General features: G+C 38.3%; 1 protein-coding gene across 1 annotated transcript in view; it reads right to left on the minus strand.

Annotated features, from left to right (window-relative positions):
- pcdh15a (protocadherin-related 15a) overlaps positions 1-13,250 on the minus strand; it is a 340,713-nt gene that overhangs the window by 160,301 nt on the left and 167,162 nt on the right. Inside the window, exons 14-15 of the mRNA XM_041789646.1 lie at positions 3,820-3,969; positions 339-532 (exon numbers count right to left, since the gene is read on the minus strand). Of these exons, the coding sequence (XP_041645580.1) occupies positions 339-532; positions 3,820-3,969 (344 nt within the window). The remainder of the gene's footprint in view (positions 1-338; positions 533-3,819; positions 3,970-13,250) is intronic.

Genomic DNA, 13,250 nt, shown 5'->3' on the forward strand with positions numbered 1-13,250 from the left:
ATGTCAGGAATAATATTTCTGACTATTTTTTTCAATATTTTATAATCCAGATGAGATGTGTCATTTAGAATTTAACTTGTGAATAACTGAGCACATATAAAATGTATTCAAACTTGTAGAACAGTGAATTTTTGTAGCTCTTCCGATGCTTTCACACAAAAATGAAAATGACTGCAAAAGTTCTGCAACAACTAAAATTCAAATCTGTTCCTCATAAAGAAGTAATGACCTAACACCAGACTGAAACATAAAAACCTATATTCTACAAATGAAAAAACCTTTAAACTATCAAATAAACTGCAAAGAGAGAGCATGAGTGTAAGTTGACAGAAAAGTACCTTCTCTGGGTTTCTGGTGCGTTGTCAGAGGCCTTGACAGTCAATGCGTAAGAACGTCCCACAATTAAAGTGACACCAGGAGCCACTGTAATGCGTCCAGTGCGATTACTGATGATGAAGTCTCCCTGAGCACCAGCCAGAATCTCATAAGTCACCAAACCATTCAGGCCCTCATCAGCATCTGCTGCTGTCAGCTGGGAGAAGAGAGGGAGAGAAGGACAGATAAACATTATAGAAAACAACATGTTTGTGTTTTCTATCTGCGGTTTTGCAGAGAGACTTCTGCACAGCTGCCAGCAACGTGCTTACTCAACCAATCAAGCAGAAAATATTTTTCAGCAGGGGTATTTGACTGACTACAGTGAAGCTGGCAACCTGCAGAAGAACCCACTTTAGTGCCTTATTATTACCTAATGAACACAGGGCCTCTGTTTAATGTGTAAAGATTATCTATCTTAGTTTTCCATCCAGCTGTGCTCTCATTACTCCTAGCTATTGTTGTCTGCTGACCTTAATCGTCAATAAAGTTTGGGACGCATGAGATTAATAACAAATTACCTTTCAGGTAAAGAGAAACTGGGAAGACATCCTTCCCATGGAAGGATGGGAGAAATTAACACATAAGTTTATATTTTTTTAACATACTTGGTTGTCACATAAATTAAGCATCTACCATTTCCTTCAAGTCAATTGTTGAAGGAATCCCACTGCTTGTAATCATGCGTCCTCATGCTGTAGTTGGCTTCATATCTCTGAGGCCTTGAAACTTTAATCCAAGCTGCCTGGACCTCCTTTTTCATGTTCTTGATGCAGCACTAGCAAAAAAGCAGCAGCATTCTCAGGGGGGCCTGCAGCTCTCATAAACGGCTTATAAAAATCGGTTAAGCGGTCATTGCAGACACTCTGTGACCCCTGGCCTCATTTCAGGGAGGGCTAACAACTGTTTTTTTGAGGCAGATTAAACTTGACCTTCTCAGCATTTGACATTTTTTTTGGAGTGGTTGGGCTAAGAGGACATATCACTGGAAAGAAGAAAAGATCATGCTCTGACTGCCAAAAAAAGAGACAATGAAATGAAGGATAACAAATCATTAATAGATTTAGCAGAATAGGATTATGGGTATTCATTCTGAAGACTGGATTACATCATTATGTGTCTATATATAGAAGTGCCCTTTACACATGCCCTGTATATGTGCACAGATGCTAGCTTTGGTTAGTTTTCAGAAAAAATTAAAGGGCATGACCTTTGAAGCCAGTGAAATAATAAAATCTCATCCAGAATGCTCTTAATCTGTTTTATCAACATTAAAAATGTAATATAAGAATTTAGTCTTGTTGCAGCTAAAGAGATGACTATTGTCTTAAAGCATGGTGTTTGCACATATTATCCTCTTACACCATAAGCAGTGAAACACTTTTTTCTGTGTTTCCCTACATAAATAAATTCTAATGATGATGTCAGTGCATAACGTTAAATAAGGGGTAAAATGTGGTAAAAATATGCAGGTGCTCACATTTGGTAAATGGCCAAAGCTAAATAAGAACCAAAAAAGATGATTATATTTGAGCTTTCTGAAACATTTGAAAAATCTTCAAGAAATTATGTCACAACAGTGAATAATGCCAAGGACTACATTGCATTTATACATTTATATTGCTGGCTCTTTAAACAATGTCTCAAACTTTGGTTAAAAATGAGTAAATGTTACAAATTCTACATATTATGTACAAAATTCAGATAATTTTTATATATGTTGTTTGTTTTAATTTCTTTATTCCACTGTAGAGGCAGACAAATGAATGTAAGATTTGAAAAAAAAAGGGGGGGGGGGGTATATTACATTACAGTGTGTCCTATTGTATAGTATCGTAACTTAACATTATGTAACATATTGTATTGTATCAGGTCCTATCCAAATCACATCACGTCATACTGTTTGATACTATGCTGTTATGTTATTGCGTATCTTATATTATATCACATTGTGTTACAGTTTATCACGACTGTATTGCTCTGTTGTATGTCAGTGCATCACCTTGTATTGCTTCTTCCCATGTCATGTTCACACACTGTAATTTAATGTGCGCTATCATATGCTGTCTTGTAAAACATGTCATAATACAATATTCTGCATCATATTGAATAGTGAAATTTCTATAACAATGTTGTGAATTATATTGTATCCTACAGTACGGTATGGTATATTATGCTATGCTATGGTATGGTATGGTATGGTATGGCATGGTATGGTATGGTATGACATGGTATGGTATGGCATGGTATGGTACGGTGTTGTATGGCATGGCATGGCATGGCATTTCCATGGCAGGGCATGGCATGGTAAGGTAGTGTATGGTATGGTACGGTATAGTATGGCAGTCAAATGGCAGTGTTATACCTGGGGAGTGCAGTCCATGCAGAGTATTGAGCACAACTACCAAAGCATGGTGTATTTTGTGAAATGTCTTTCCAAGCAAACATAGCCCTATCAATAAAGCTGCACCAGCCTTAAAAGTAACTAAACCAAAGATATGAAAATGTGACGAGTTATCTCTCGCCTTTGGCATTATCTGGATTATGCAGAGCAAGATCATTCTATTCTACCAGGGTATTCTTTTCCCTGCTGTTGCCTCAAACAAGAGAAAATACAGATCAATGCTGGACATTAAAAATTAGCTTAAAATAGGAGTCTCAAATTGGAAATTTCATGTTGTTATTCTGTACTTGTTGCAAGCAACATTTGAGACAATGCTTGCAAAGGGTTTGACAGTGTTAAGTGTTGATTGATATCTGTTTGTGTGTACGGTGATGAGTGAGGGGTGGTTGAAAATATTTTCAGTGCCAAAGGGAGAAAAAATAGTTTGGTAACCTTGGGTTTAAATCAATATGCTTTGTTTCCTGTGTGGTTAGAAAAATTAAATAAATTTAGTCCTCTTTTTGTGTTATTTTCCATTTATGTGTCACTTCTTTTTGTTAATGACTTACATACTTAAACCTTGCCAGTACAGAGTCTATGGCTTTAGTGTATATATAAGTTTTCCAGATATGCTGTTTAATTTAGCCAAAACTCATAAGTATGCAGTGACAGACGAATTTCCAATGACAAGTTTGAAGAGTTACAACCTTTTTAATGCAGGAACAGACGTATCAATTGCCATCATTGATGCCTAGCACCATAAATGTGCTAGAGGCAGGAGAGTTGTTTCACTTGGTTCAGGACAGACAGAAACATTCTCTCTAACTCGTCTGTCTCGCCTGCTGATGAGACGAAGGGAACAGTTCCAGGCGTGTCAACACAATGCACTGGCTTGTTGTGCTTATTTGCTTTGAGCATGAAAGAATGATTGTGTGTGTGTGTGAGAGGGAGATTCTGTGTGATGGGGACTAAGACAGACATGTTAAGGAGAGTGCCAGAGAAAGGGATCAAAACAAAAAAAAAAAAGGAACAGAGGATAGAATGACTGCTGGATTGATTACCTGTAGCACAGTCTCGCCCGGCTGCATGTCTGTGAACACCTCAACGCTGTAGGACACCTCCGCGAACGTGGGTGTGTTGTCATTGGCATCAATGACCAGGATGTTTACAGTAACGGGGATGCTCTGCTGGACGCCATCTGATGCTACCATCTGTGGTAACAAGAAAGAGACACAGAGATTAGCTGAGGACAAGAAAAGCACGTTTGTGTTGAACCAATCACAGAAATATGGATTTTTTTTCTTGTTTTTAAAGTCTTGTTTAGATTTTCACCAGACAATATGTCTAGTCCATATTTACAGTGTCTGGATTATTAGCATGGAAGGTGCTGAAGTTTCTGTTTGTAGTTCATCTGTACTGCAAGCAGTGCCGAGCAATTATGTGCCAGCAGGCTCCAGGAGAAAACAATCATGTTCTGCACTTCTAAAACACCAAATCCTATTGGATAAAGCATAAAAGTGCTGCTGAAAACCCATTACAGATCAAACATTTGAGCAACAAATCTGTTGCAATACTCAACTACCTGAAATGTATCAGCTATGATTGATCCAACCTCCAATAAACAAACAAAGGTTCTTCATTTCTCTGGAGCAAAGACCAAGCAAGCTTTTGTTTTACTTCATACAAATCTGGAATAGGAGTTTTTTATTTCATTTCTTGTTTTTTCTACCGAAAGGATAGCTAATTTTAGGTGCCCCAAAACTCACCAAATAGAAAATTCAACCCCAGAGAATATTTATGTAATCTTGTGGTTTTGTGCAAGTCCATCGGGCAGGATGCCCAAACCTGAGCTAGGGGACTAGTGAAGAGCTACATGCATGAAAATCAGTGGACATACATGTATAATGATGAGATGGGGAAAAAATATTTTGGGACAGTCCTCTAGAATATACAGAAAGCACACTACAAACACATTTTTGTCAAATTTTGTAGTTTTTTGTTGATAGGCAGCAAATTTTAACAAACTTGTTTGAGGGATTTTATCTGATTGACTCCAGAAGTTTTCTGGTCATTCCAGACAAGACTGAGATCAAAAGTTATCAAAAACTTTAGTTTCCAAACTTAGACTTTTTTTCCTTTATTTTTGCTGTGTTTTTTTGCTCAATTACTCTACAGAGCTTGTTTCAGTCTTCACAGGGTTGACCACAAAATTAATCAAACATACATTAATATATCAGTATAATTACTTTGTTGTAGCACCCCCTTCTGCCAACTGAAAACATTATTATAACATTATAAACATTATCATTGCATGTAACATTCTACTGTGTTATAATGTAGGACTAAGATGGAAAAACAGGATGTTATGATAAAGTTTTTCTCCCTGTGAATTAATTTCTGAAGGGAAACTTCCATATATTCTAGATTCATCATTACAAAGTGAAATACTTGAAGACTTTTTTTGTTTTAATGTTGATGATTAAAGCTTACAGCTAACAAAAATCAAAAATCCACTGTCTCAAAATATTAGAATATCACAAAACATCAGTCTGAAAAAGATTTATAATACAGAAATGTTGACCTTCTAGAAAATTATGTTCATTTATGCACTCAGTACTTGGCTGGAGCTCCTTACGCAAATGACTTCATCCATGCAATGGCATGAAGCCAATTAGTCCATGGCACTGCTGGGTTGTTATGAAGCCCAGGTTGCTCTGAGAGTAGCCTTCAGCCCATCTGTATTGTTAAGTCTGGTCTCTCTCTTCTTACTCGTGATATTTCCCCAGATATTCTCTATGGGGTTCAGGTCAGACCGGTTGACTAGCCAATCAAGCACAGTAATAACATGACCAGCAAACAAGTTTCTGGTGGTTTTGGCTTCACTGTGGGCAGGTGCCAAGTGCTGCTGGAAAAGGAATTCAGTATCTCCATAAAGCTCCTGAGTAGATGGAAGGGTGAAGATCTCTACAATCTTCTGGCAGACGGCTGACAGTGTTCACTCTGGACTTAATTTCCAAATGAAATGCAACATTTATTTTTATCTGAAAACAGGACTTTAACCACTGAGCAACAGTCCAGGGATTTTAGTCCTTAGCCCAGGTGAGATGCTGATAATGTTGCTGGTTCAGGACTGGCTTGACACTAAGAACACAACACTTGTAGCCAATGTCCTGAATCCATCTGTTTGTGGTGGCTATTGATCCAGTGACTCCAGCCTCAGTCCATTCCATGTGACGCTCCAGAAAGTTCTTGAATCTGCTTTGTTCGTCAATCCTCTGAGGGCTGAGCTCACCCTTGCTGCTTGTGCACCTTTTCTTACCACACTTTTCTTTTCCAGTCAACTTTCTATGAATACACTTTGATACAACACTGAGAACAGCCTATGCCTTCAGCAGTGACCTTCTGTGGCTTACCCTCCTTATGGATGATGACAATGACTGTCTTCTATACATTTGTCAAGTCGCAGTTTCCCTCATGATTGTGGTTGTGTGAACTGAGCCTAAGTTAGAGAGTAAAGGCTCAGGAAACCTTTGCAAATTGGACTTTTCTGCAACATTCTAATTTTATGAGAAAGTGGATTTTTGATTTCAGTAAGCTGCAATAATTGAGATTGAAACAAAAACAAATATTTTACTGTGCATGAGATCAAGCTAGATTTTATGGAAGTTTAACTGTCAGAACTAAATCAAGGAAAACAATTAACTTTATTATGATATTCTGTTTTTTAAACACACCTGCATATCACAGAAAGCAAAAGTTATCACTACGGCAGTTATTTCCAGCATCATTCAGCCCTGCAACATGCTGTTTCCTTCCTGCATACCCTAAAGCTTGCTAAAATACTCAGACTTCTGAGCTCAGACTGCACATGCTCTACAAATGGAGATTGTATACACAGAATAGACAATAATTGAGGTTAGCTGATGGGTTTTGAAATTCACTCTGTGATAACATATTTCCACCACCACCATGAAGTCATTCACTCTTTTTACTTTGTATACACTCAATTGACATTCCCCAAATGTTTCAAAGCTTTAGTTAGGAATGAAAGGAAAAATCTTGCACAAAGCTCCCCTTAGGACTGTTTGCAAACCCAGCAAACTGTATGTTTATTTGTCCCTCTCAGCCCAATATCCAGTACTTCTTAGCAAAGGAGAAAGAATATAGACTGAGTAAAACGGCAATGTAGTGCAGGAAGGATGAGATCCAAACAACTTTCATGTTATACATGTTTCTGCAGGGGAAACTGCTACTCCCTCCAAAATGTTCTCTCAGTCCTGAACTAGAAATGACGTGTCATGCTGATTATGTGCTGTAATATACATCGAGAGGAGGCCGTCAGCTGCAGCTAAACACCCACAGTGAAGGTTTTGATCAGAGACACGTCGTGATATAAACTGCAGCAGCTACATTTTCATACCAAGTATCTGTTCCCCAAGAGAGAGATTTCAGACAATTTTTATGACTGAAAAGAGAGAAGCAGGCTTTGATTTAGGGAGTCATCATAACTGTATGTTTCCACATTTCAGTCTGAAACACATGTATGGGAACAAGCACACTCACAAATGGTTACAAACAGTTTCATGCCTCCCTTCCCTTCTCTCACATAGAGACAGTAAGAACTCAGACAACACACAAACAAAATAATCTTCGAAGACTGATATTTATCTAAATTGGATCTGGGTGCCGTCTCCCCTTCCAGCCTGGGATCCGCCGGGTAATTATAAAATTGATTTAATGCTAGCATTTACCCAAACAGAAGAATTCTTCCAATAACAATTTAAGAAATAACATCATCTTTGGAGGAGCAAAAAAGCCTAACCTTCAAAGCCTCCATGCTGTTATCTAGTAAACATTATGTTAACAAGCTTTTAGCGAGGACTCGCAGTGAATGGCATTCTCCTGTAATGGCTGATAATTTAACCGATTAAGATTCTTCCTCCAAGATGCCATTTGTCATATCAGTTTGACCCATTTTTGATGGTTTTATTTGCCACTAAATGCTTTTTCACTGCTGCAGTTTGGTCCTCTGTCAGTATCTGTGAAGCAGGCATTCAGGCAAAGCACTCTTTAGCCGGTCACTAGAATATTGACAGTCCTCAGAGGCCAAAGCATAATAATTAGCTTGATGTAGGTTAAATAGAGGGAAATACACCCTCAGATTAAAGAGGTCCTCCAGGTTAAAGTGTCACAGTTAAGTGTGCATAAACACAAGTCATTAAAAAGTCAGTTCTGTCAGCTTAAAGGAACAGTTTTCATGCATTCACGACATCAGTACCTACAGCGCCTATTGAAAGTACTGACCCCCTTGAATGTTTTACGCTCATATTGATTTTATAAATCAATAAAATGTGGCTTTATAGACAAAAAAAAAAAATATTTAATGACAATGTGAAAACAGAATTCTACAAAGTAATGCCAATTACATCAAAATTATGTTATGTAAAGTAAGTGACTGCATATATATTCACCCACTTCAAGTCTGTGTGGATAGGTCTGAATCAGGCTTACAAATCTGGACACTGTTATTTCCGTCCTTTCTTCTTTGCAAAACTGCTCAAGCTCTGTCAGGTGGAACAGGGATCAGGCGTGAACAGCCCTTTTCAAGTTCAGCCATAAATTTTCTACTGGACTGAGGTCTGGGTTTGACTTGGCTAGTCTAGAACATTCACCTTGTTGTCTTTAAATGATTTCTGTGTAGTTTTCGCTGTATGCTTGGGGTCATCGTCTTGCTGGAAAATAAATCTTCTCCTAAGCTGTAGTTCTCCTGCAGTCTACAAATGATTGTCCTCCAGGATTTTCTTATATTTTCCAGATTCATTTAACCCTCTACCTGTAAAAGCTTTACAGGGCTGAGAGGTATCCCCGCAGCATGATGCTGCAACCACTGCGCTTTACAGTGGGGATGATGTGTTTGAGGTAATTTGAATATACTTTAAATAGGCTCTGTATTAAATATGCAAAAATGTATCATGCATGGATAGCCTGATTGCTGTTGTTCATGTTATCAGCTTTCATGCCATGAAATTGGCATAAAGACATGATGCCAAATGGTGTTTAACTGACTAATCAGAATCAAACTTTCCTTCTATGATTTTATGAAGGTGGTTCCACAAATTTTAATTTAACCTATTTTTTTTATTCATTAAAGGGAACAGTTCACATGAATGAACATGGACATGTAACTGTGCCAGATTCCAGCAATAGGCTTATTCCCATCCTAAGTCACTGGCAGGTCAATGGTATATATAAAGTGTATATGAGGCATGTATATAATGAAAAATTAAAAAAAAACAAAGAAAAACATAAAAACCAGACCACATGCAGGAACAAAAAAAAATTGACAGTATATAATGTTGGCCTTACACCAGAAAACTCTTACAAGACTCTAAAAAGACTGACATCTGACACCCTCTCACATCTGAAGAAAATTTGTTGGCAAGCAGTTGAGCTTTAAGTCTCAGACTAAGATTTGGCAAAGACTGGTGGTCACTACCTACAAGACTGGAATACGATTCCTTTAGAGATTATTCCCCATCACGCATCTGGTGGAAATTCACAACAACAATTTCTGAGCAGAGAACAAAATGTAGCAGGAGATGGAGATCGCACTTGAGTTAATATCTCTTATAATCAGATGTTTTTAAATCATTTTCATCGAGTAGAAACAAAGTTAAACCCTGGAGCAACTTTGCGTGTTACTTCAACAACCGAGGAACTATCCTGCAAACACTTCAGAATAAAAGTACCATATGAAAACGCAAGTCTTCTCACCACGGAAACAAACTGATCGGGCTTTTACTTTGAAAATCCCAGAGACAGTTTACCACACCTGTCATGTCAGCCTGGAATGAATTGACAGACAAGGCAAAAAAACATGTTTATATTTTGAAGAATGAAGTGAATTAATGTGTTTTTGCACAACACTGGCTCCCATTGGTCGTGGACAACAGTTGCATCACTGAGAAACACAATTTGACACAAAGACCGCCTTAAAACTGCTAAAATCAAGTCTTATGACCACCTTACACCTAAGGACTGAGACAATGGGAGCAAGCTGTGACTTTAGCAAGACACTAATGATTTTACTACGACTTTGGAATTTTGTCTGGGACTTTGATATTGGAGGAAAAGTCATTAGGTAAAAGACCTACATATAACAATACAGAAGGTGGCTACATTAGGCATGACTGTTTTGTACTGTTCCCAAGCACTGATGTCTTTTATTCTAGCTTATCCCACCATGCTCTGGCTCAGCATATTCAATCTCATAAGTTGACCTTTTACATTTACATGAGTTACAGTCATGGACGATAGTATTTGCACTCCTGGAATTTTACAGAAAATTCAACATTTCTCTCAGAAATCGTTGCAATTACAAATGTTTTTGGCACATGTTTATTTCCTTTATGTGCATTGGAACAACACAAAAAAAGCAGGAGAAAATATCCAAAATTGATGTAATTTTACACAAAACTCAAAAAATGGGCTGGAAAAAATTGTTGGCACCCTCAACTTAATATTTGGTTGCACACCCTTGGGAAAAAATAACTGAAACCAATCGCTTCCTATAACCATCAACAAGCTTCTTAAACCTCTCAACTGGAATTTTGGACCACTCTTCTTTTGCAAACTGCTCCAGGTCTCTCAGATTTGAAGGGTGTCTTCTTGGTACAGCAATTTTGAGATCTCTCCATAGGTGTTCAATTGGACTTCAGAACTCTCCAGTGCTTTGTCTCCAACCATTTCTTGGTGCTTTTTGAGGTATGTTTGGGGTCATTGTCCTGCTGGAACACCCATGACCTCTGACGCAGACCCAGCTTTCTGACACCAGGCCCTACATTGTGGCCCAAAATCTTTTGATGGTCTCCAGATTTCATGATTCCTTTCACAAAGTCAAGGCACCCAGTGCCAGAGGCAGCAAAACAACCTCAAAACATCTTTGAACCTCCACCATGTTTGACTGTAGGTACTGTGTTCTTTTCTTTGTAGGCCTCATTCCGTTTTCAGTAAACAGTGGAATGACGTGTTTTTCCAAAAAGCTCTACCCTAGTCTGATCTGTCCACAAAATGTTCTCACAGAAGGACTGAGGCTTACTCAGGTACATTTTTGCAAACTCCAGTCTGGCATTTTTATGTCTCTTTGTCAGCAGTGGGGTTCTCCATAGTGGACAAAGGAATTTCAAGATCTCTGGAGATGGTCTTGTAACCTTGAGATTTTTCATATTTTTCCACAATTTTGCTACTGAAGTCCTCAGACAATTATCGGCTCTTCTTTCTCTTCTCCATGCTTGGTGTGACACACACAGGTACACAACACAAAGGTTGAGTCAACTTTTAGACAATCTAACTGGCCTCAGGTGTGATTTCTATATAGCCAGCACCTGTTACCGCCACAAGTGAGTTTAAATGAGCATCACATGCTTGAAATAAAATAATTTACCCACAGTTTTAAAAGGGTGACAATAATTTTGTCCGGCCCATTTTTGAGTTTTGTGTAAAATTATGTCAATTTTGGCATTTTCTTCTTTTATATTGTGTGTTTTTCCAATGCACATAAAGGAAATAAACATGTGTACACCAAAAACATTTGTAATTGCAACAATTTCTGGGAGAAATGGTGAATTTTTTTTTTTTTTGGGGGGGGGGGGGGGGGGCCGGGGGTGCCAATACCTTCACCCATGACTGCAGTAGGTGCTCACCCACAAGTTAGCTAGGTGTGTAAAATGGAGCATCACTGAAATGTTCTACAGTTCTCCACCTCAAAAATTAAGTCATTTGAAGGAAGGAAAACTTTCCTTGTGTCTGTCTGTCTGTACATTCTGGAGAAATGGGCCTTAAGTACAACAGCAGCACATAAATCTCCCCTAATCAGACGTCAGAATTTAAGTTTAGCTAAGATGCTAAGACTAGCAAGTAGCTAAAACAGATCAGAATATTAAACACTTCACAAGAGGTCTGTTAGTTAGGGCCATTGAGACAAACTAAGTGACACTTCACCAATTTTAAAAATATCTTGTTTCTACCTTTTTTATTTAAATCAGTTTAATAAAGCAAAAAGTTGTTGGGATCCATAACCAATTTGCATTGAACTGAATAAAACTAGTCATAGCTTGTGAATGGAGATTTGAATCAAATACAGATGCTCTGTGTGGACAAAAGAGTCCTTCCTTCAGGCTACTATAGATGTTTATATCATTTTTCAGATGCCAGTAATAGGCTTTTTCCTCCTTCCACATCTATTGTGCAGTTCAGAAGATGAAATTGGCTTGTGCTATGGATACAATGGTTTTTGAAGAGACAGGAAACTTTAAGCATTACATTTCCACCTGCTGACAACAGTTGTCTTCACATCGCCTGAATGAAATGGACTTTGGCGTCAAGCATCCCTATTGTGAAATAATCCTTAGTCATGTCTCTGAAACTTTTAACAAAAGTCTGACAACAATGTAGCCTTTGTAACAATAACTGTTTTTTCAGTCTTAGCAACAAAATACATTTAACCAAGACTTCCTTGACTGTGTGCAAACATTGTTTGTCGACCAACCAGCAACTGGAATAGCAAGAATAGAGTTGGCCTTAAAACGTTTGCCACAAAGAGTTTGTTAATTTCGACTCCAGGACAAGGATGTAAATTGAACGAATGAAAACCTTTGACTGGTTGTTGGATTGCATGAGAGTGAAATGCATTTTAACCCTGTTTTTCTCCATAGAGACTGTTTACCTGCATACAGCATTGCAATAGCGTACACATTCCCTGGGCTATCACTTTCTATTTAAACTTTTAATTCAGTGTATACGTTCGTATATGTAGGCCAACTTAGAGATAACGAGTTATCTACATAGCTTACGTAGATGAAGATAAGCTCACAAAGCAGCTATGAAAAATCAAATTTGTACTAAGCAAGTCTTACCCATCAACCACAACTTACCTGATGGCTTAGGAACCAAGTGAGGCAGCAGGGAAGGCACCACATTCAAGCAGCGCAATGTCAAGTTTTCATTTCATGTGATACTCTCGTACCACAGATGGATGGTCATCACTTGCCACATGACAGTTGCTGCTCTCTACATTTCTGACTCATGAGGCCTTGACATACAGTGCACACTAAGAAGCTAAGTAAAAATATCACAGCTGCCATGTTGCAGAAAGCATCAAGAGCATGTTGGATGACATCCATGTATCCAGTAAAGCTGTTGTGGCTATTACCTCAATCAAAGCTTGTAAGTATGAGGATGCCTTACACAATTTAGGGCTTATGTAGGACTAATATACTGTGTCTGGTCTGCGTGTTAAACCTGACAGTGTGCAAGGGGCTTGAGGTGAAAGGTGTTGATATCTCCAGACTGAGGCAAACCGCAGTTTACGATGGAAGGTCTCCATATAGATAGCTGCCTTCAGGAAAAAAAAAGTGCAGCTTGTTGGATTAGAGAAAGTAAGACTAAATAACTGCGTCACCAGATGGAATACCACATACAACATGATCTGTCG

The sequence above is a fragment of the Cheilinus undulatus genome, linkage group 6 (genome assembly GCF_018320785.1).
Source record: "Cheilinus undulatus linkage group 6, ASM1832078v1, whole genome shotgun sequence".
Classification (NCBI taxonomy): Eukaryota; Metazoa; Chordata; class Actinopteri; order Labriformes; family Labridae; genus Cheilinus; species Cheilinus undulatus.